The sequence below is a fragment of the Melanostigma gelatinosum genome (genome assembly GCF_949748355.1).
Source record: "Melanostigma gelatinosum genome assembly, chromosome: 23".
NCBI lineage: Eukaryota > Metazoa > Chordata > Actinopteri > Perciformes > Zoarcidae > Melanostigma > Melanostigma gelatinosum.
In genome coordinates, this window is record NC_136656.1 from 12,231,013 (window position 1) to 12,255,074 (window position 24,062).

Genomic DNA, 24,062 nt, shown 5'->3' on the forward strand with positions numbered 1-24,062 from the left:
AAAACAGACAGAGAAATTGTACAGTATTGCCAGAAGATGGGAAAATGATGGGTCAATATTAACTCAGAATCAAACAGGCACATTCAACACGTGCAAGATAAACTGATAAAGGTTCAGTAAGATGGGAAATTACAAACCCAGTAAGTCCATATCAGTCAAAATACACGTGAAGAAATTACCTGTGATTTATGATATTCTAAGATAGAATTAAAACCACATTAGGGAAAATAAATAGCGTTTGAAGTCAACATGCCTGCTTTTTTGTAGAGTAGTCAAGCAATTTTGAGTCAGAATTCGGCAAACAAGAATATCATTGATCACGTATTAACAGTCAGTGACTTTGATCTGTACATCCTCCCTAAACAGCGTTTGCCGTCTGGAGACTCGGGGCAGAACAAGGCCTCTGGGATTTGTCGCTCCGAGAGGGGTTTCTGAGATTAATCCCCAAAAGCAAAATTGAAAAGTATTCCTGAAGGATGTGACATCCCTTTGCAACAAGTTCACCCCCAGCTCCACAGTAACCTTTTAAGGAAACTGTAAGGATGAACAGTGTATGATTATACTAGGAATACAACAGTGAGTGGTCGGATGTCCTGGAGTTCCACAGTTATCTTTTTCAACAAATTGCTTACAATGCTGCCATAAAGCTGTGACTGGTGGAGCAGCACCCAGCCAACAGATGCAGTATGTACACTGGGTCTCAGCCATGCAGCTTCAGTGCTCACCGTCCTCTTACTGGGCTCCCTCACTGCTCTTCTCCTGCTGTTCTAGTGTCGCATGCTAAGAACATTCCTATATTCGTTTTTGATTGGAAAGGAGTATTTAACACTTGTGACGAGTTGAATGACTGCTGTATAATTCATACTAGCGAGTCTATCAACTGCAAAAAGTTCCAATTAACTTTTGTTCTGGCTGCTGTGTCAGCGTTTGAGCCGATAATAAAAAGAACAAACTATTCAGAAAAGATGTATACCAAACAATGAAAAGTCCTTTATTGCCATCAGAACATGAGTGAGAAAACCAGAGACAAAATCTGACAAGAGTGAGGAGTCGACTGTACAACCAGCATCCGTCCACACACACACACAACAGTCTTTCAACAGGACGCAAGGGGTACAGATACACAAGGATATACAGTAGTCACACAATGAGGTATAAAGGTAAACAAACACACCAGATAGGGGCTTCTGTCCTCCACTCACACACACATGCGACTGAACCAAGGTACAAATACTCAAGTGCTCGTTCATTCTTTAATAAAAACACAACATACAGGCGAGCAGAAATGTATGACAGCAGCATCTGGGTCATCTCAACCACACTCCCATTCATCTGTCTCTCCAAAAACCTTTGGTCATGTGGACGCTTGCGTGTCATGCACAACGTTGCCCTCGTAAAATGTAATACTTTGTGAGACTCCCGACAACTTGTGACTTGTATCCACGGATAAAAACATGGGCGTTCTGGGCAGATGAGAGGGAGGGAGGGAGGGAGGGAGGGGGGGGGGCGAAATGTTTTTGAAGTCACAAATAGTTTCTCTTCAAGGTAGAGTTTCTACATTAGTTGGACATTCAATGTGTACATTAGCAGCAATTCTAGTGAATGAAACGATGGCTTTGTAAGTCAGATTAATAAACACCTTTTCCTCATGCACAGGACAGGCACCACCTACTACTCGTTAACTAAAGGCCATGCACGTTAGAAAAATAGACTGCAAACTCACAAGACATAGAAATCAAAGTCTGTCTCCAGAGAATAGGTTGATTTCACTTCAATTTTTTATTTCATGTTTTTTTTTTCTAAGATGTGGAAATAGCAACAAAAAAAACTTGAGAGCGGTAACCAAGACAACAGTAACAACATGAGCAGAGAGCCACTGAGGGTTTCGACTTCCTCTCGTACTCCCATTTGACAACCCAAACCGCCCGGGTACAAGACCGACACCTCGCTCGTTTCGCCCGGTTCTCCTGTTGCCGACCTCTACTTTGCGCCATGCGGGAGACCACGTCGACTTACACGCACCTGGTGTGTATGTATGTGTCCTGCGAGTGTGGGCCTGTGTCTCGTGGCTCTCATGTCATTTGAAGCTGTCCCAATTCCCCCACAGTCCGCAGTGTCCAGGCCCATCCCCCCCCCCCCCCCCCCAACTAGCAGCGCCCCGTCCCAGAAAGGTGGTCGCCCTCGTGTGCGTCCGGAGCCGTGCGCTGCAGTGGTTTATCAAGACACTAGTGTGGCTGGAAGCTAGCACCGCCGCCCCCTCAGACACTGAGAAAGAGGCACGGTATAGTTCTCTTTAAGTCTAAATCTATAGTTCAAGTCTGCCGTCGGTCTGGTCTCAGCCTGTCCTGTTTTACAAGGCTGTGTGGGAGCCCCCCTGGACCCTCAAAAGAGCTCAAACAGGTGGTAGGAGGAGGAAGACGCCCCTCAGGCCTGTCGATAACCGTGTGACCCGCCCAGGGCTGCCTTACGTTTTGTTACCTCACCCCTCCCAGTTTTGTTCTGTGGTTGCCAAATATCTCAACTGTGCACACACAAACGCGTACGTACGTGCATGCACGCACTGACCCCTACGCTGTCCATTCTACACGGAATGAGGACAAGCGCCTTGAATTTCGTGTTTGGCACCAGACTTCTTTTTGCCTCGCGTTGGCTAGCCACTCTCTCCTCTTCTGTATCCTCTATTCACTCCTTTTACTCCTCACACATCTGTTCTCTTCTCAACCCCCCCCCCCCAAAAAAAACCTGGTAGAACACCTCGCCCCTTTTCTTCCTCTTGGGAAACAAAAACAAACTTAACTGGAAAAACGCAAGTTTTTTTATTATTATTTTTTTTTCTTCAAATTCAAGGCACAATGTCTATCCATATCCCAGTCTGTCTGTCTCCACTCAGGTTCAGTGTGCGGACATCGCGTCACATAAGCTATTGGACTGTCTGCTTGTGCGCCGCTCCCTGCAGCTTACATCTCTCTAGTCTGCACTTCAACACTGTTAAGAGACGAGTCTGTTTTGGTTGAGAGAGCGACCGCCAAGTCCAAACCAGTGATAAACAATGAACGAATTTAACATAACGAAAAATACACAAATAGACAACCGTTTCAAAAACAAACAAAACAAAAAAAAAAGAAAGTCTCGTCCTGTTTCTCGTATTTCAGTATTTTTAAAAATCAAGTCTTATCCACCAGCTCTTTTTTGGCAAGCTAGGTTTTTTTTTTTTTTTTTTTTTTTAAATAAGCACTAAGTACTGATAGATAGGATAGCATACACCGGTAACGTGTGTTTTTAAGTAGATGCGTTTGTCGTTTTTTTGTACTTTTTCACTCTCATAGTATGAATTCAGGTATTTTGTCAGGTACTTTTCACTCATCTGTTTAAGGTTTAAGTTAATGCAAGCAGGGACAGAGTTTGCCATGGAGTCTTGCTCTAGACTTGGGTTCACGAGGAGCAGGGCCATCTCTTTACGAGACCCCGTTGACCAAGGTCAGGGTCTCGCTGGCAGAGGTCATGCCTTTGCTGGGGGAACCCTTGGAGGGCGTTTGCTCATCCTTAGTGGTGCTGGTCCCGTTCTCCTGTGGGGAGGGGGGGGGGGGGGGGGGGGAAAGGTGAGGCTCTGACTTATATCAATAAAACTGAGGCTGAAGTCAATACGCGTGTTCCTGCCTGTACCTTGGGCTCGGGGCCAGCGTGGTTTTCCTTCTGTGGCAGGTTCTGTCTGCTCTGGGACTCAGCACGGGATATGTAGTCAGCAACAGTCACTGGAAACATTGAGATGCGTTAGCTAGAACAATCGCTGGGGGCGAGCTATATCGTACATGAAGCACACCGCAGACAGAGACTCAAAATGCCCTGGTACCGCTTTAAGAAAGGCTGTCAGCAACTCTGGAGCAATAAAGACGTCCAATAGAGAGCAATCATATCCTGTTCATTCTGAAGAGGAAACGTTAACTAGTGAAACCCGGTGACTCACCACTTTCAGCGGGCTGTCTGTCACGGCTGGCTGAACCTCCCTCTGGGCGGTTGCCACGATTACGACGGCGGCGGCTTCTGTTGCGGCGTTGAGGTCGCGCCTCATCATCTAACAGTCAAATGAGGAAACAAGAGGTTACCGTCTCTGGTTATGTCTCCGTGCTAAACTTCTGCTTCCACCATCAAGCGTTCTGGTTGTAATTGCAGAGATTTACAATGTGTATTTCTGTTTCGACAACAATGCCACAGAGACAAGAGTACAACACTGAGGTTCTTCTCACCCAGTCCGTTCTCGCTGGGGCCGGCCTGGCTGTCCGACTCCGTGGCAGCGTCCATCACGCTGGGCTCCTGGTCGTTGCGGCGGCGTCGGGAGCGCCTGCGGCGGTCTCCCACGCCGTCACTGGTGTCTGCGTCAGCCAGCTCTCCCTCACCCTCCAGCAGGGAGTATGGGTTACTGTCTGGGTCCCTCAGCACTGGATATGCCACAGAAAGTTAGTATTGCATCCAATAGTATTTATTTACATTGGATTTAACGCAAAGACTGTCTGACTGAAAACCATATTGTGAATCTCCTGTAGCCACCTGATGCTGGCTTTTGTTTCACCAATGCACGACTAATCTCCCCGGATTCTCAGGTGAGCTCTCTTTCCTGGAAAGACTTCCAGACCTGTTTAGCAGCACCATACTCTGCTGTAGTTTCTCATGTTATTATTCTAAGGTCATATCACATCCGAAGTGAACTAAAGGTGACATGTAAGGGCCCTTGATTGTTGGTAACCTGAACATGGGCTGTAGCTACCTGAGCTGATGGAGTTGGAAGGCTTGGACCCCGGCCCCCCGCGGCCTCGTCCTGAGTTAGAGCCTCGGCCCCTGCCGCCCCGTCGGGAGCCTCTCTCATCTCCGCCAATGCCGCGGGGCCGCTGCTCTCGCTCGCTAACCTCCTCTGACTCAGAAGCATTGGACAGTTCAGAGTTTGTGCCTGGATCAAGACATGTAAAAACAAACATTAGCGTGTGACTTTTTACACGACAGACGTGTCTTCCATTCTTTACATCACCTCCTTCATTCTCACCATATCCAGAGTACTGGGTGTTGGAGGCCCTACGCCCTCTGCCGCGGCCCCCGTAGGTGCGAGAGTTGTGGAGTGAGTTGCTGCTCTCATCTGTCAAGTAGCCTTTCTCCCGTTCGACACCGGGGCCCCCGGTCCGATTAGCAGGTGCGCGGTACCCAACCCCGATCTGACGGAGCTGCTCGTCAATCTGAAGACGCTCTAGGCGCAGCTGCTCCACTTCCTACAGGACAGGGACGATGAGACAAATTTAGACGGTGTGCACTTCATAGCCTGTTCCTCTGCACACAGTTCATTGAAATATTTCAACAAAGTGCCCCCTCCTCCCTGCCTCCTGTCCTACAGTACACCTTGACATCCGCTGGTCAATAAACAGAAAAAGTCACAACACAAACCACCATATAAATAACAGTTATCAAAGTGAGTCCCCAATGGCACCAATCACATGTATTCTATATTGCATCGTCATCATAAATTAAACATAAGATTCCTGAGTCACCTTGGTGACAAGGTGACCTGCGCCACTTCCAGTTTGTCAGAAATAATGCAGCCTGCCGAAAGTTCCATTGTACGCAGATTATCTGACCGACAGGCATCAGATTTCACTTCAAACAAAGGACACATGCTGCTATTTTAAAATCAGATGAGCCACATGTGTGGGGACCAAAAAAGGATTGCAACAACTTCAATGCAATCGAGGATCAATTTTATATTACAAAGATGTTTGCAAGAATTATTATTAAATCTACAAAAAGTAATTTGCAGTATTAAAGTGCTTTCTACTCACAACAATAACAGATGTTGTTGCTGACCTTTCACATGGTTGACTGATTTATTGAGACCAAGCCATGGTCTTAAAATCCTCTGCTGTGGGCCTGGGCTGGCTCTGTGCTTGTTATTACATCACTATACCACTAAGTGGCAGCAATGAGTCAAGTTCAGTGTACTGACCAGATATGACTGTGGGCAAATTCAATCCCCCCCCCCAAAAAAACCTGAAACATAACAGTCTTCTGCTGAAACACCGTCCAATTTCTGACAGATACAGAGTGACAGTATTGGTTTGTGGGGATCAAGGTTCGGAACGACTTATTGGTAGAGAACATCTGAAGTTTTCTGGATGTGTCTTGAATGACACAATGGAGGTGAAATTGAGTCGGCCACACAATTCTCCAGCTACTTAATATCATTTTGCTGGTTCCAGTCCACCCATGGGACATAAATCTTTTAAAAGTATGAACACTTTTTCCAGCATGTGCCGTCTTCCCTGATGAGGGGGCTGGGCTTTGGCCTCTAATGGCAGCAGTGCAATGCCAGCAGTTTCTATGGCGGTTTAGTGGTGGGTGATTTGGAGGAGAGGGTCTCACTTCATGGTGTGACAGCTGCCTCCACCAACGACCGCTGAGCCTCATGGGAAGAGTGAAAGAAGTGAGGCACAGGGCAGGGGGTCTGGGGTTATTTCTGGAAGCTGAGGGTCCAGATAGCTGGTAATCTAAACTCATGTGTACCCTTCACCCCATCCCACAGAGAGCGGCTATTTATGAAAGCGCATGAGGTCAGGGCAAAACGAGGCACTCTCAGCAGCTCTCCTCACGTGGTGTTGGGCGGGGGGGGGGGGGGGGGGGGGGGGAACAGGTGAATGACCAATATGAAATGAAACACATGTTGCATAAAGGACATGTGCTTCTAAGAAACATCTTTCCTCAACCAAGTGTCCAGATATTCTGAGCAAAAACACATTTATGGAATCAAAGTCTGCAATGTACAGAAGACAAATGCAGGTCTTGTTAATCTGAAGTGGTTTTAATTGACAGGAACAGAGACACGGCCAGTGCCGCCATCTACTGGGGAACGTGGAGGATTTACTCACCTGGAGGTAGGACACATGGTACTCCAACAGCGCCTGAGCATTGCTGATGTTCTCTTTAGTTCCCACAAACACGAAGGGAACCAGGCCCTGATAAAACACACAGAGGGGGAGATGTTTCTCATTAAAAAACAAACACTCATCACTATAAATGCTGACGCCCATTATTGGGCAGAAATCCCTGAGTAGGAAACAAAGTAGGAAAATAACATTTTAAGTGGTGATTTACAAACAATTTCTGGTGTGATTAAACATCACAGGAAGCACACTCAACAGAAACATGTCAAGCCATCAGAGACAACAGACAGCTGAGTGCCCACACACAGCCAACATAGCGGGGGGGGGGGGGGGGGGGGGGTTCAGGGGACTGAGTTCCAGTCGCTCTGTCCATTCACCTCTTTGTTGCCGGCAGTGTCGTCCCTGCTTGCCGCCTGCCTGCCTCCCTCCTCCCGGGGAAGCTTTTTGTCGTTGTCTCCCTCAATCCGCACACGGACCACGCCCGACTTGTCCACGATCTCCTGAATGACTTTGCCGCTCTTGCCGATGACTTTGCCTGTGCAAGAGAGAAAGAGGAAGGAATAGAATGTCAGGATGATAAGAGTGTTTACGAGTAGTGACATGGAGTGTGTTAAGTGGGACAAAATGAGCTCCCTCAGGAATGTAGCTCACTCACCTACAAGGTTCCTGGGTACCTGAAAGTAGTCTTCTTTGAATTCTAGAAACTCTCTAGCCTGCTTTACTGCCTCTGGGCTCTGCAACACAACACAACCATTAGACCACATTACACTACAGTATATCTATCCAAACATTGGGACAAGAACCGACACACAAGCTCATTAAGCGGCGTACCTCTCCGTAGATCCTGAACGTGCAGCTTTCCTCCTCCAACTCGATCGCTGTGACACCGGCAACTTTCCTTGCCTGCTGGATGTTGGCACCATGGGAGCCGATGGCGAGGCCCATCAGGTCCTCCCTGACCTTCACCTCCTCCTGGTACGCTGATGCTAACTGCTTACTGGTCTGGGAGGGGAAACACATGGGTGGTTTGTGTGCAAACGTATAAACGAAGCCTAAATGGCTGGCTAGGGTTTGTAGTTTTTCAACGACAAACATCCATGCGTACAGGCTAAATGAAGTGGATTTGACAGGATGTGGTCATAAGAAGAGTAGGTTTACCTCCAAATGTTTGGTGGCTTCTTCGTTGCGGGACATTAACATAAGCTTGGTACGGATGCTGCGGAAATGCATGTCGCTCAGAAGAGACGCACGCTTTACTGTAGTTTCATTTGTAGACTGAAGGACAAAAAAAAAAAAAAAAAAGGGGGTAAAGTTACAATTCAACAACAATTGTTTGATCAGTATTTGTGAATATGACTATTTGATGAGTCTTAAATAAACACAGTTGTCAAAAATGAGCTATCAGAATTTTGTCATTGTATTTCTTTTGTCTAAAAAAAAATAAGAAAGGCTGGAAGAAGAGAAAATATGTGACATTAGCTGGATTCAAATATACATCCAACAGTAAGAATACCCAGAAAACCCGTTTCAGATTTTAACAAGTGAGAGTGGCTACAGCTCCTTCCTATCATTTCTTCATCTGTGGATGTGTAACGAGGCCATTCCCTTGTTCATGAGGTGAGACCAGCTGAAGTGTGTATTCTGACTACTAACCAGCACAATGAGTTCGTGTGTTTGGGCACTGTAGAAGATGCAGTTGGCGCCGATTGCTTTCCTGAACTCTTTGTGAATGTTGTCATTTTCACAGCTGTCGATAAGAAAACAAACCACAGGAGAGTCAGCCTCGTTACTGAGCTCGGTGCAACGCTGACGTTTATTCAAATAAATCTACCATCAGGGTGTGAACCCGACACTCACATGTCCCTCAGGTCTTCTGGGATCAGGATGGGGACCTTGTGGAAGGAGGTTCGAGAGGAAGGGCTGTTGGGGTTGAGGGGCCTGATGCGCTCCGCTGTGACAATCTCGTTGTATGTGGCGTCGCACGCGGCGTATTCTATCACATAGAACTGAAAACGGCACACAAGAGACACATTTTTTAATAACGTAGCCAGAAATGTCAAGACACATGAATGTTGGCCAGCCCAGATAACCAATGTGAGTTGAAAAAAAACAAACACATGCCAAGATATACACGGAGCAGCACTGCTGAATTCAATCCATACAAAACTCTGACTCAGCTGTCAAGTTAAAGATTCATTGACGTCCGCTCTCTAGATTAAAAATGAATTGGTGTACACTCTCATATTAGAATAGAATAGAAAAGTACTTTATTCATCCCCAAGGGGAAATTTGTCTGTTGCAGCAGCAAACAGGGTTCCACAATAAAATAAAATATTGGGTATGGAAAATGCACACTATATACACACAACATAATAAAATAACAGAGCAGGACCTATTAAATCCTCCCTGACCTTAAATATTGAGATATTAAGAAAGCATGTCACATCAAAAATACATTCATTCATCTATTAAATGAAGCTACGCTACACTCCGTTCCTTCTGTGTTCCAGAGTGAGATGCAGAGAAAGAAAAAGGGGAGCCCAGAGAGAGTGAGGCAGTGAGATGAACATTGCACACTCCGTGCTCAAAAGGACAGAATTAAAGGCATCAGTCAATGCTAGACATTCCTGCAGGCTCTTATCAGACTGCTCCAAATAACAGCACGACACCAGCAGCAGCTCCCCGTGGCTCAGTAGCACTACAACGCTGTCCTTTGCCATATCCCACTGACCCACTATTCAACCTGCAGCTCGTGCCGTTGGTGACTAAGAGCCAGTTCCGGTTCTCGGTTATTAGAAACATCAACAACAACAAAAATACGTCAACTGTGCCCGTTAGACCGAGCCGGTTGCAAATCCATTTTGTCACGAGAAGTCGGTGAGAAGAAGCAGCACAGGGTGCATGGGAATACAATTTGAAGGCACAATATCAGACACATCAGGACATACTGGCTCTTTGAGCTCATTACGCTGCAGCTACCACAGGCCTGTATTTACTCAATACAGCAGTACTCAGAGCTCAATAAGAAGCTACTGTCAATACAGCAAAACACTGACAGTAAAGGGAAAGATAATAGCTATATATTAAATATTGAGATCCAGAGGAAGCTAACCTTGTTGGATATCATCACTGACTATATTAATATTCGTCATTTTCAACTAAATAGACCCGGGAACTAAAACTCAGGAACTACCAATTCCTTCAGTGCAGTGTTTCCACCGCATTCAAGGCACTGTGAAGATTATCATCATACAGAGGGGGAAAAGGGATTTGAAAACACCATTAAGACAAAGAAAAACATGGCTCTGAATAGAGTTTACAGTTAGTTGTTTTTTGTATCCCTTACCCCCTTCTTTAAATCTGTTTGTTTTAATAGTTATGATCCTTGGTTCATGGAACTACTTACCTCTCCCTTCATCATACGGACTCGGGCCAACCACCAGCCACATGGCTCCTGTTCGTTGGCCCTCGAGTAAACCTGTGAGGAGATACACAGTGAATGAGACAAAAAAATAAATGTAACTATTCCACACAGTAACTGCACCTTAAAACAGCAGACAGGATGCATACATATTGTGCAACCAGCTACTGTTGTGTGACAATGAGAATATGCAGAATATGTGAGGGATTGTTGAATATTGCAAAGACTCAAGTGCTCAACTTTTATAGTTACAATTTATGACTGATTGTACAAAATGCATGTAATATATTCTTCAACTTTAACACCAGACGATAACTTCAATATGCATATAATAATAAATGATCGTGGTCAAAAGTGCCCAAAAGCACCAAATAAATCAGATTTAAAACGGCTTTTAATCAGTCACATCCCAGATGACGTTTTACAATAAGAGCAATACTTAGAGTTTCATTTGAGATGTTTCATAATTCAGAGGCCATATAGATGTCCTGGAAAAGTCAGTCAAAAGTCAATATTATAATTATTGTATAATGATCCTCGTGGTGAGGCCGTGAGTGATGAGGTTAGTGTAAACTCAGGTGGATGGTCTTACCTCCACCTCCTCTCCTTCACCAATCTCCTTGTGGTATTCGGCTGGAGGAGGCAACCGCACGTCGCTGAAGGGCAACTGTCTCTCTGGCTGCCAGCTACGGCAAGACAACACCGAGACAAAACAAAAACACTCGTCAGCTAATCAACAACTCGCGGTAACAAAACGTAATACGGTTATGTTGTTCACGCTGTCTAGCTCGAGCTCCTTTTACCCTCATGTCATATTGGGATTGTAAAGACATGGTATATTACCCACTCACTGCTGTGCAGAACATGAACAGACTGAATGAAAATAAAAATGGGTTAATAAAAACGGTGTCTGGACAGTGAGTGACTATGTTCATTGTATCATGCACTTTACATTACATAAGAACTTGAAAATGGATCAAAAAGAGTGCAAAAAAGTTCAGCCAATGACCGGCTCAGTCAGTATTGATATCGGAAAAAAACTAATTTCCATTAAGAGCTTTATTATTATTCATTATATTCAATATGCTACTCCAACAACTCTGTGTGCTCAGAGAAAGTAAAAGGAGAAAGGGGAGGAGGGGAATCATTCTACCCCTCCCACCCTGCATACCGCGGGTCCCTATTTTTAGGGGCACCCTGCTCTACAAGCTGAGATAAAGAGGGACCAGGGGGATGGGTGGGTCGTGGAAAGGGACAGTAGGTGGGGCTATGAGTACATGCTATCAGAGCAGGACGAAAAAAACAAAAAAAAACTGTTAGACATGTATGGACAGCTGCATGCCAAGCACAGGTGCTGAAGAGGACAGTTTTGAATGCGTGGGTGAAGCCTGGAGCAGTCATCGTAACTCTCCATTACTACCGGTCAAGCTTTATTTCCCCGTGTACGGACTATTTACCGTACAGGAGACGTTACCAGAAAGAGGAAACTTACTTGTTTTCAAAAACAATTGTGAGCGAGTCTTCGTGGACATCTTTGATGTAACCCTAAGAGAGAAGCAGAGACAGATTTTTATTCCCATGAATTCTCAAGACAGACAGTGATGAAGGGTGGGGCCGTGAGCATTTGATTTTACATGTAAACAACTTAAGACAGCTGACTTGTACGCCATGCTTAGACAGATACTGCGACTGTTGCTGAAAAAGAGCATCCGAGGCTTTTTTGGAAGCCGAGACATTTCATCACAAACACAATTCTCTGGCTGTGAATTCTGTGCTGGGTAAAGTGACGATGAACACCGACATCTCCTGACAGCACAGACAGCCCGGGACTTTCTCTCACAATATTAAAATGCATGAGCTTTATCTTTGTATTCAAAGTGGGAATACTGTAGTTTTTCAAGAGGCATGTTCATGAGGGCACTCACTCAGCCTAGCCTACATGGACATACTATGCGATAGCCCAGACTACTACTAGAGAGATCACTTTAACATTGTCCATCATGGCCATCCACAAATCTGTCACAGCATGCCCAAAACTTTGACCGACAACCCCACCCACCCACCACCAGGCAACGCCGAGACGGAAGGAAAGTGGTGGGTGTGGCATGTCTCTCGGTGTGACACAACCGTATATGGGACAGAGCGGTCAGGCAGTATCTCGAAAGCATGTGTGGCTGTCGGAGTGGGGGTGTGGATTCACCTGCTGGCAAGGTGCTGCCTTTGCACTGCAAGAGCTGGCTAGGGTTTCAGCCTGGATCATGGGGGAAAGTGTGTGTAGTCACATTGGGATTTTACACCCTTTAAGCAGTCCACTCTTGACTACAACTCTGATTATCAGTCACAACCTGTTGCCGTCCTGACCCGGTCAAAACAGGCTTCTGTACGTACATGAACGGTTCTTGAGAAGAACCCAGCATTGACAACAGATCTGACTTAAAAGGGGCTCATCCTCCAGAGGTCACATTAGGAGACAGCCGCATGTTACCGGTATGTCAGATTGAGTATTGCTTCCACCAAATAATACCAGGTCAGAGGGCAGGCAAGCCCTTGGTCTAATGGGACATGACTGGTGGAAAGGTGGGGGCAGAGCGCTTCGTAATGATGTCCCCTCGTCCTCAGCCACATGCAGTCCACGTGGTGAGCAGGACCTTTAGGACCAGAGGAGGCAGGTTTGCAACCTTCCTCGCACACAAAAAAAGCTATTGTGTTCAGATAAGCGTATTTGATTATCCTGCTTATAATAAAATGTAAATAAATGTGCAAAACCTGAGATCTTTATTGAAGCAAGATTCCCAGCCAACAAAAGGAAACTAATAATTACTTGCAATTAACAGAATACCAAATTGTTTGAATCCTCATTTAGGCTTTTATCAGCTTGCCTGTCACGGGCTTACTTCTGCAAAAGATGCCGACTTTAGGCTACACAAGACAAAGTGCCAGTTTTCTTACAGGTGCTGCATTGCCCCGACAGGTTCATGAGTATGATCCTGATCCATAGTTAAAGAGGAAAAACTGACTCAAACCGGCACTAAGGTGAATGAAGAGCATTCAAACAGCAAACAACATTTTACTCCATGTGTCAACCATAACAGGAAAAAGGCAACGCCAGATTTGTCTCCACTCCCTCCCATCAAAGACAACATAATATTTACTGGAATGTGACATTTAGAATGTCGCTAACACAGTTAAATGGCCGTCTCATTGACATCCACAAAATGAGAGCTGTGAGATAATGGAGGTAGTAGAGAGGAGTGGGAGAGTTCATTCATGCCAGAGCCAAACTGTCACCCTGTAAAACAGAACGACAGGTGAAGCCTCATGAGGGGAGTAAATATAGGCTCATCTCTAAACCACCATGTGGCCGCTCGACTATCTGAACACCCAAAGGCGGAGAAGAAGAGGACATGGAGAAATAAATGTGTTAAAACTAAGAGCATTAGAATAAGATATGTCACATTGGTTAAGACTAGAAAGCAGGGGGAGGATTAATGGGGTTTACATATCCGATGAAATCTCAAATTATAGGAGGAACTACAATGTTCACCAAGACCCAAATCCGTACGACTGATGTAAGATGTCTTTAAATAATATGAACATATAGAATTAACTTTGCAGGCACCAATTTGCCATCTTAAGGTGATGTTTGACAACAAGCCGTGGCACAGCAGCAATAAAGACTTGAAGTCCTGTGTCTAGATATAAAACTATAAATTCGTTTGAAAATGAGGCAGAATTTAAACAGAAACTCCACTTTGGCAGAGCAATACACAGAAGACCCAAGATTCCGTTGTGTAGCTGGACCGTGGGTTAAGGGACAATACAGATATGTGGTAGCCTCTGTGCAACACGCTATGATAAACGCTGCATGCCATGTAAAAACTGTAGGAATCTGGTTCCTATATTATGGCCTCTGCGCGTATTGACATTTGTTAAAAACAACCAAATATAGGCCATACATGGAGATATCAAGTGCACTAGCTTCACAGCTAGCTGGAGCTAGCTACCCACCCCACAATGGCCAACGTTCATGGAACGCAAAACCATCCCTTTTCGTCAAAACTGGACCTAACTAATATCAGTCAAATAGTTAACGTTAAGCAAGCGCTGGGCTCAGGAAAACGAAACCTAACAGCTCTTCCTGAAACAAAACTTTGAACTGGGACAACTATAAACTACGACTGTAACCAGGTTACCTTGTAGAAGGCCCCATTCGAGCCGCGAACTTCCACGGCCAGCCCGTCCATACTGGTCGGTAGTTCCCCACAGCTGAGCTTCTCTGTGGCCGGTAGGACTCCCGGGGAGTCCGGTAACGTGACCACCCCCAGCTTAGCTGGCCCTTCGCCGCTATCCGGCCGCTCCGGCCGGTTGTGGATTTCCAGTGTTTCGGGTGGAGGGAGAGGGGCAGAGGTGAAGGGTTGGGGAGATGATGGGTGTGATGGGGCACACTAATGCAACGCAGACGAGGTCTCCAGCAGCAGCTCGTTAGGAGGTTCCGTTGTCCGCTTTTGTCTGAAAGTGGGATTTGGTGCTCGGCAACTGAAAGGCACCGCCACGAGCAATGGGGGAAGTCTCGACGTGCGCGAGGAGGAAAACGAAGCTAATGATGCTACGGTAGGAGGATGATAGCTGATGGATAATTAGCTGGGATGCTAGCTATAAACACCTTGATCCCGTCAGTTTTCAGAGATGCTAGCTGACTAGCATTTGATAGCCTGGTTGTGCGTGTGGCGCAGTCGTCACGTTGACAAATTTCACAGAAGTCGTCAGTGGGGGTCGTTTCTTCAGCCTGTGGTGCAATTTTCATTGGCGTTTCTTTCCCACAAATCGTTTGAGATGCACAGCCGCCCGGCGACTCCTACTCCAACTACCCGTCCCCACAAACACACGCCGATAGAGTGGATCAGAGTGGGACTGAATGACCTCGAACACCCCACCCCTCCATGACAAAAACACACCCATTAGGAAACCCAGGATCATGATTGGTCAAAGACCTTCGCAATCAACACTAACTTCCATTAATTGGTTTAGGAAATATGGGCTGGTCCACCAACGTGACCAATGAAATCTAGAGAGCTGCATCCAAACACGATCCATTGGTTTTACTCCGTGTCAATTATGATTTTATTCAAATTGACTGGCTCACATATCTAATTTTGCCCACTCATTGATGAGTGAGGACCGCCAGCCATTGTGTAAACAGCATTACTGCGAAGTTACTACACGTATAATGAACCAAGCATGAATCATATGCTGGAAACACACATTTTCAGACTAGGAAAGGGAAAAACCCCACACTGAGTTATGTTTTTTGTGCTTATATATGTTTATTTGATATTTATATTTACAACTATGTTTTCACAGTGTACAAAACAGTCCTGTCTATTCTTTATCTGTAGCTGTCCCGCTTTGATGCCCTTGACCTAGTTGTTATTTTCTATGAGTAAATTCTGAGAGATGCAACAAAAGAAAGTTAAATTTCCTGTATGTGCATGACCCAAAAGTAGTACAGGGAAGTATACAACTGTGTGGGCAAAGTTAGATATGTTAGGGTTCCATAACACCAGGAATGCAGCACCAAAAACACCAGACATGGACAAGGACCGTTGGGAGGAAACTGCTGAGAGAAGCACATGGAGGAGGCCAGAGGTCATCGGGGAAAGCCACAGAAATACTCACAGTTGGGGAACCCCAGAATCAATATGGATGTAACAGAATGTGATGATTACCTGCTCAATTCATTGTTTTATATCTAACCAATCTTATAGAAACAGCTGTATCATGTTGCATAACAAAGGCTGAGAATAGATATTATTGACAAAAGAAGGTGATTGTCTTTGGACGCAGCAGCCAGAGACCCAATCAATGGCAATCATGTAAACTCTTCTAATCAACTTTCAGGTACTGATAATATTAGGTCATGATATGATTATTTTAATTGTGAGCTCCAGTCCTCCCCCTACCTCACTTACCCATTGGTTAGCTCCAGACTTCCCACTGGACTTTGATTTCATTTTCTTTGAACAGCAGCAAGGGGAGTGGAACAAATCTTCTTCAGTAAAAAACAAAAAGAGAGGAATAAAAAAACTTCAATGACCTGTACCAAAGCAAAACAAGAGTGAACTTCTGCCGCTATTGCCTCTGCCTGGAAATTCAATAAGTTCTCTTAAATCGTCTACATGCCAACACCGACAGCAACAATTGGCCATGCTGTTGGCAGCTGATGGCCGGAGCCAAGGGCAAGAAAATATCAGATCTAAAATGATCTTGAGGAAATAGAGAATCCTGAACGGCATCAAAACACAATGAGAGACACCAAAAGACTGGAGGGTGTGATTTAGGGAACATGTTTATTTTCCCAGGGCCCATTTATCACAAATTCCAGTCCACATTATTGATGTACCTAAACTACATCATTAGGAAAAGCTTTTTTGGGGGTAAATTCTTCAGTTTTATAATATTTTGGATTCACAATAATCTACCTGGACTCAGATTTGGCTGACTATAAAAGAAAATCTGAAAATCCATGTTTGGATTAAGACAGAGTGGATTGAATTTACACAATCTGGACGAGAACAGCAGAGTGACTTTTCACCATACCCGATCCCAGAACTGGCATAACTCAAGAAACACAATTGTGTTGATGAATGAAATTAATTCACACCTCAAAGAATATGTTAGAGGCATGGCTGGTGTTTGGTTGTGCATGAGTACCCCATGGCTGAGATGGCGCCCTCTCTGGTAGAGGAAGAGCTGTCTTCTTAGTCCATCTGGTGGAAGGATTTGGAGCACTCACCAAACTGAACCAGAAGAAGTTTTAGATACAGATCCAAGCTGAGAGCCGGGGAGCTGAGCATACCAAAGGTATACAACACACCCTGGGAATTATCTTTACCTTCCTGCTGAGGTGCTGTGACACATGATAAGATAATGCTTAACATATCATGTTGATTGACTGATTTTGACATGAAGCTTTACTCTGAATATGCAGTCTGATGATAAACTTTATTATTTTGCGCCATGTTATGCCGAGGTTTGGTATAATTTGGGGAAACTATGAATGGCATAATTTTTTTATTTAAATTCAATACAGACAACATACATATTTTATTGTCACTCATTACAAAGAAGATTATGTTTTTGTCAAACGGTACTTTTTCTTAAAAAATAATTTACATTTAATTTTCGCTTTCGCAGTGCGCGGTCCCGCGAGTGGCATGCAGTTCTCGAAAGGAGGCAGAAGGGGCGGAACTCGGTTGTATTGACCACATGGCTCATTTAACCAAGAGGAACCCTTCCTTCAAGCGCGCGCAACTTGATTCAGGAAGTAGGCATTTCATGTTGCGTTTACTAGCTAGCGAGAAAGGTCTTCAGCAATCCCCAAAAAACGATAAGTTTCTTGGTTAATAAGAAACACAGTTCAGCTGAGAATGTCCGCCGGTCCCGAGTCCACACATGTCTCATCGCTACTGAAGGGTGACAGCCTGCATCAACAGGGTAAGATAATACGTTTAGCTACTAACTTAAAGTAACCGTAGCTGCTGCTTCGACTATTAACTCCATGTGATAATCTGAATCAGAAACCGTTTATTGCCGTAGTATGTTGAACATACAAGGAATTTGACATGACGGGAGGTGCGTAACATTTAACAACAATCAACAACGAGCAACAATGCAAAGTAGAACTAATTAAATTTACAGAAAATACAAGATAAAGTAAAATATAATAAAGTGAAATATGAGATAAAGTGAAGTCGAGTGCACAAGCGGTGTAGTGTGAAAGTGCCCAGTGTGATAGAAGGGATGTGCGGGGGAGTGACCGGAGGGAAATTGTCCTGGGGAGGACAGAGTCAGTGGGGGTCCCGCTCTGTTAATGAGCCAGACTGCTGACGGGAAGAAACTGTTCATGTGTCGTGAGGTCTTGGTCCTGATGGACCTCAGCCTCCTATCAGATGGAAGGGGCACAAACTGTTTATGTCCAGGGTGGGAGGGGTCAGCTACAATCCTTCTTGCTCGCTTCAGGGTCCTTGAGGCGAACAAGTCCTGGAGGGACGGCAGATTGCAGCCAATCACCCTCTCAGCAGAGCGAATGATGTGCTGCCTGCCCTTTGCAGTGGCTGCAGCGAACCAGACGGTGATGGAGGAGCAGAGGATGGACTCAATGATGGCTCTGTAGAAATGCACCATCATTGTCTTTGGCAGGTTGAGTTTCTTCAGCTGCCTCAGGAAGTACATCCTCTGCTGAGCCCTCTTGGTGATGGAGCTGATGTTCAGCTCTCACTTGAGGTCCTGGGAAATGATGGAGCCCAGGAAGCGGAAGGACTCCACCACGTCGACGGGGGAGCCACACAGGATGATAGGGGCTGGTGGGGCTACGATCTTCCTGAAATCCACAACCATCTCCACTGTCTTCAGAGCGTTGAGCTCTAGGTTGTTCAACCCGCACCAGGTCACCAGATGGTCAGTCTCCCACCTGTAGGCGGACTCATCTCCACCAGAGATGAGTCCAATGAGGGTGGTGTCATCCGCGAACTTCAGGAGCTTGACGGACTGGTGACTGGAGGTGCAGCTGTTGGTGTACAGGGAGAAGAGCAGAGGGGAAAGAACGCAACCTTGGGGGGAGCCGGTGCTGATGGTCCTGGAGGATGAGACGTGCTTTCCCAGCTTCACGCGCTGCTTCCTGTCGGACAGGAAGCATATTGTGGCTTGAAACTTTATTCATAATAAGATGAGAGAGGAATAACGTCGTACTAACATATTGCTTATTCACACCCAAAAACCAAAGTAATACGATTTTCTAAGCAGTTAAATATGAAAGCATATGCTGCCTTTGAGAGGAGCTTTGATTGAAGTTGGAGTGCTGTACGTTTCTGTTGTGAATGTCCTGTCAGTGCTTTGGTTTGGCCATTGATAACACATTTGCTGTATTTACTGTCCTCCCGCCCAGTTCTTGCCTCCTTCCCTCTGTGTGACATCACAGAGGAGGATCTGACTCAGAACCCTCAGTTCTGTAAACTCCTGGCCACCCTGTCTCAACATGTGGACCAGAATGGACTCACGGTCCCACTGAAAGCAGAGCTGGAAAAGGTAAAAAACAACAACAACGTTACCTTCCACAGTTACATACAAGCTTCTTGCTTTGCAGGATGGATGTATTACATGATGCAATTCAAACTAAACTTAAGTTAGACCAAACGAAGAAAGAAGGTTTTCCTATTTAGTCACACAGTCGTCTATGACTTACCGATCTCCACTGGTAACCAGTAAGAATTGCAATCACAGAGATGGAACCCGTTTCCTCGTGCTCGGGTCTGAGTGTGTTAGTGTTCGTGTTTGTGTGAGCACTTACAGATGCTTTATTCCAGGCTGAGCAGAAGCTGCAGAGCCAGAGGCGACACTGGCTGCGCTCCGAGAGCCTCCACAAAGGGCTGCAGGAGATGATCCAGGACCACTGTGTCAGGAAGCACCACGCCACTGTGCCCCCCGACCAGAGCATGGTACACTTCATACACTTGTTTGCACAATCGGCTGTCAGTGAATGATGGCAAACATGTTTCTGGTCATTGAAATTGCACTAGGCAACTCACTTTGCACACTGCATCTCCAAATTACAGCTACGGGTCACAGTTTGAAACATTTACACTTCAGTATCCAGAAATCTATCATGTAATATTATACTTTTAAGGCACTCACTGTGTGTGTGTGTGTGTGTGTGTGTGTGTGTGTGTGTAGTTCTATGAGACAATGGAGAAGTGTCTGCTGGTGGCGCAGTGTGTCAGACAGCTGGATCCCAGTAGCACTACCAACCAGGACCAGCCCTCAGTTCTGGGTCTGAACCCCCAACAGATTCTGGAGCTCATGCCATCAGAGAAGGTGAGTCAGAAAAGCGCAGAATATTCACCCACGTGCTTGAGTGACATCATCAGTAGAGTAGAGAGATACTTCAGTAACAAATGTAGCTTCTTTACCAACATGTGTGTGTTTATCGTCACCAGAATGTTCAAAGAATGAAACAGGGTCTTTCCAGAGAGCTGGAGAAACATCTGAAGAAAAAGTGTCTGAGCCTCCTCGCTTACTATCAACCTGAATGGGGTACAGTATCTAGACAGTATCTGCTCAGTAAATATTCTCACTTCTATCTATTTTTACATCACTTCATTGTTCTGCATTGACATTCTAGAGAATGAGAGTGAGGGTCTGAAGAACAGCAAGTTGTGTCATCTGTCAGCCCAGCTGGACACAGAGAAGAAAAGAGCAGAGAGTCTGAAGGAGACCTGTCGGGAAAACTCAGTTCTCCTGCAAAGACAGACTCAACTCTACCTCTCTGTGAGTGCTCGCTCAAGTGCATTGTGGTTAACTGACACAGGCTCATACGTTCCCTCTGTTTTTGGCAGTTTATCACATATGTATGCATGTTTTTTTGGGCATGTTTTGCAGGTTCACTTATTGAAATTGTCTCAAGATTAAAATGTTTTAACAGCCACAAATATGTTGTATTATATATAATATTAAAATATTTTCCTTGTGTCCAGGAACTGATTAAGTGCATTCAGCTTCTCCAGTCTCTCATCTTGGACCACAGGCTGAGGATCCAGACAGATCTGGACCGGAAGAAGTTGGACTACTTTGAGGGAAAATGTGATTTAGTCTTGCAGAAGATCAAGTAAGGACTTTTCATTTCTTTGCCTGCTTCTATACATTTTGATATTGCATTCTATTTACTGGTGTCTTCATCTAGAAAGACATACTCGATCAACGCCAATTCTGAGATCATCAGTATTGCGTGCATTTCAGGTTTTGTTTCCTACATATGTTTTTCTCTTCCTTCAAAGGACTGAGATGGTGGAGATTCAGCTGGACACGTACACAGTGGACTCGATAGCTGCTCATAGAAAAATAAGGCAAGAAGCTTTTTTTTTTGTCCATTATTCATATCGCTCCACTCTGCTTTCTCAAAGGCAACACAGTGATAGTAGTTGAGGGAATCCATAGTGTGTCTCACTCGTGTTCATCATTGTAATGCTCTTTGAATGTGAACTGTAACTTCCCGACATTGAGTCTGCTGAACGGTTATTATAGAAACTACATTCTGGCTGAAACTTCTCCAAAAACCTGACAGTCTGTCGTCGTTGTGTCTCTTATTTCAGAGAGAAGCTGGAGTCCGAGCTGAAGGCCTGTCAGGTGGAGAAGCATTCTGTTGGATTGAAGCTGGCCTCCTTTGAGATCTTGGGCAAAGAGTTTGAGGCCTTGGCCGATGAGTACTGCAGACTACGGCGGGACATAGAAATGAATAACTGGGCTCTGAAGGAGTTCACCCGGTGCAAGGACAAGTGAAGATCATATCTGATGCTGGGACAGCAGCCAGACGTTCTCTTTTCATCGCTTGTCATTGCTCACAGGGACATGCTTGGGACACTTGACACACAAACTGCTTGGACCTTTGACCTACGGGATCGATGTCGCATGTACAGTAGTGAGTGGGCTAACTCCCATTACAGCTCCTAAGAATAAATTCAGTTTTCTTAAAACGTCACCGTAGTAAGCAGCTTTTCTGCTGTCTTTGTTTCTACCACAACTCATTTAGAGTTCAAGGTGTTTAGTATTCATTCCTCTTTTAATTAGATGCAGCTTTACACTAAGCACTGTCTTCCATGATACTGAGTAACCACTTTTGATTGCTTTCTATATTAGCTCAAGGAAGTGAGAATCACTATATATATATATATACATATACTATGTGTGTGTGTATATATAGATATATAAACTGCTCATTCATAGTGCCATTGCCTTAAAATTGGGTCTTAGTTGGCAGCAATAATGCAACTTTTGGCAATAAAAGCTACATTGTAAAGGTTGTTTTGGCATTGAACACCTCACCTCGGGTATCAATGCATAGTCAAAAGTTTGGTGTGCATTCCTATATACTGTATGTTGTGATATAAACCTGGGAATAAACTAAAATAGCGCATCAGCAGGAGTCTAAATATGAGTTCTGTCCTATATTCATATAGCATTAGATTCTCTGAGCTGATATCTGTTCTCACTGACGGAAATGTACAAGACAGGCCCAAACATGTAAGCAGCCTCCTCTCAGATATGATGGGAGTCATGCAACACTCATCCTATACATTTTGTTTGCGTGTGTCTTGGCACACATTTTAAAGCCTAAATTGAGTTTGTGTTATGATGCTGATATTACTTTGTCCTTTTATAAAAAACACACTGCGATATAGGTAATCCTTATAGTAGATTAGCACAACCATTTATCCTGCCTTTGTCAAATAACCTGTGAGGAAATGAAACAACTTTACACAAGCAATAAAACTGCTCCCTGAAAGAAATTTTGTTGAGGGAAAACAGCGGAAATAAATGCTGAGGTTAGTGCCATTTTACCGCAGTTTGCAGCTTAGTCCACAAGATGGCAGTATACTTTAATTTTTTACAGAGGTCATGTCATATTTCCTACTCGACATGATGAACTCTTAGCAGACGTCCTGATTGCTTTTCTATTCTTCGACTTCATCTACCACTTTCTAAAAACCAAAGACTGGCTCTGGTGCTTCATTCTGTGCACAGGTTTAAACCTGTGCACAGAATGAAGCACCAGAGCCACAGTTAAAACATTTTAATATAAATATTTATAGTTCAAACTTTTAAATGAGGTGACTTCCTTCACATGACACGTTGAGACACGAAGTTTCTTAATTTGTTCCCTTCTTTTGTCACTATTCTATTCATTTTAACGTTCTCACAGCTATCAGAATGTACACGTGTCTATGGTCCCAATACGTTTATATTTATAATAATATTATTTTATTGTATTTATCCATCCAGTATATAGCCGATATACAAGGAATTGTGTTTACCATTATGATTTTGGTTAACAGTGTCAGGTTACCGCCCACTCCGTTTCTACATTGCCGATCTTTGGTTATTTTCTGCCCATGCGGAAGTAGGAACGAGTGAAGCATCTCGCGCTGTTCAGCCCTCTCTGCTCTCCTCTCATCAGCAGCAGCTCCGCCTCGCGACGCGAACCGCTGGCTTGGCTGGTTCACCGCCAACCGACTCAACCCACATCTGGCTGTCACACACAGCAGTGCTGCCGTTCCGTCCGGTACCGCGGCATGCTCGTACTCACACCGGGACATACGTGGTGGATTTAAAACCTGCGGGGCGCAATGTCTGAGGTTCGAAAATTCACAAAGAGGTTAAGCAAACCCGGGACGGCCGCGGAAGTCCGGCAGAGCGTGTCGGAGGCTGTGAAGACCTCCGTGGACCTTGTGGTGAGCAGAGCCTTTAATGCAGTCTGTGGACCGGTGCCGGCGGCGGTCATTTTAGCTATAACACGGGTAATGTAACTAACGTTAACCGGTTAGCCAGTTGCCCTCTTCTCCGGTCTCCTTGAGGGGAAATGTCCATTTTCAAGTATTCTCTACATTGCTACTGTTCATGTTAGTTTATGTCCACGTTTGTCAGACTCGAGCTCTGATAACGTTGCACCGAAACAGTTTTTTTATCAGCGTTACTGGCTGAGCGCTACATTCTGGGTAGAAGACGGGTCATCACGGAGCGGTTAAATGCCGCCAATTCGACTCCCATATGTTGGCTCGGCTTTTCTAAATTGCCGGCATTACAAAACACCATGATATTGTGCACAGGAACACATGTGTGTGTTTTTTTCCAGTCATGTGCGGCTCATTTTGTGTGCTGGCGGATAAAGAGCAGTG

General features: G+C 45.0%; 3 protein-coding genes across 4 annotated transcripts in view; 2 read left to right on the top strand and 1 right to left on the bottom strand.

The window, feature by feature from the left end:
• Nucleotides 1–970: 970 nt before the first annotated feature.
• Nucleotides 971–15,229, bottom strand: fxr2 (FMR1 autosomal homolog 2). The gene is made up of 17 exons (XM_079295412.1): nucleotides 14,532–15,229; nucleotides 11,831–11,883; nucleotides 10,931–11,024; nucleotides 10,324–10,395; nucleotides 8,775–8,923; nucleotides 8,571–8,664; nucleotides 8,076–8,192; nucleotides 7,749–7,919; nucleotides 7,573–7,651; nucleotides 7,295–7,452; nucleotides 6,903–6,989; nucleotides 5,036–5,255; nucleotides 4,763–4,942; nucleotides 4,245–4,436; nucleotides 3,965–4,072; nucleotides 3,664–3,752; nucleotides 971–3,566 (listed from the first exon to the last, which is right to left on the bottom strand). The coding sequence occupies exons 1-17, from the start codon at nucleotides 14,580–14,582 to the stop codon at nucleotides 3,456–3,458; spliced, it is 2,025 nt and encodes a 674-aa protein (XP_079151538.1). The 5' UTR covers nucleotides 14,583–15,229; the 3' UTR covers nucleotides 971–3,455.
• Nucleotides 15,230–17,662: 2,433 nt separating this feature from the next.
• On the top strand, nucleotides 17,663–22,206 carry haus4 (HAUS augmin-like complex, subunit 4). The gene is made up of 9 exons (XM_079295173.1): nucleotides 17,663–17,832; nucleotides 19,283–19,422; nucleotides 19,701–19,832; nucleotides 20,068–20,208; nucleotides 20,331–20,427; nucleotides 20,516–20,661; nucleotides 20,868–20,998; nucleotides 21,168–21,236; nucleotides 21,483–22,206. The coding sequence occupies exons 1-9, from the start codon at nucleotides 17,766–17,768 to the stop codon at nucleotides 21,667–21,669; spliced, it is 1,110 nt and encodes a 369-aa protein (XP_079151299.1). The 5' UTR covers nucleotides 17,663–17,765; the 3' UTR covers nucleotides 21,670–22,206.
• A 1,307-nt stretch (nucleotides 22,207–23,513) lies between these two features.
• dock11 (dedicator of cytokinesis 11) overlaps nucleotides 23,514–24,062 on the top strand; it is a gene marked incomplete at its 5' end in the record, with an annotated part of 52,879 nt that continues 52,330 nt past the window's right edge. For both annotated transcript variants that reach the window (XM_079295676.1, XM_079295677.1), the window contains one exon: nucleotides 23,514–23,618. In XM_079295676.1, coding sequence (XP_079151802.1) covers nucleotides 23,514–23,618 — 105 coding nt within the window. The remainder of the gene's footprint in view (nucleotides 23,619–24,062) is intronic.

Bases quoted from the DNA above. Each gene is read 5' to 3' on its own strand.
- haus4 (XM_079295173.1), top strand. From the start codon at position 17,766: ATGTCCGCCGGTCCCGAGTCCACACATGTCTCATCGCTACTGAAGGGT. The intron at 20,999-21,167 runs GTAAGGACTTTT...CTTCCTTCAAAG, and splicing joins TTAGTCTTGCAGAAGATCAA to GACTGAGATGGTGGAGATTC. The intron at 21,237-21,482 runs GCAAGAAGCTTT...CTCTTATTTCAG, and splicing joins GCTGCTCATAGAAAAATAAG to AGAGAAGCTGGAGTCCGAGC.
- fxr2 (XM_079295412.1), bottom strand. From the start codon at position 14,582: ATGGACGGGCTGGCCGTGGAAGTTCGCGGCTCGAATGGGGCCTTCTAC. The intron at 7,652-7,748 runs GTACGCCGCTTA...GTTGTGTTGCAG, and splicing joins CGTTCAGGATCTACGGAGAG to AGCCCAGAGGCAGTAAAGCA. The intron at 4,437-4,762 runs GTAGCTACAGCC...TGGCATATCCAG, and splicing joins TTCCAACTCCATCAGCTCAG to TGCTGAGGGACCCAGACAGT.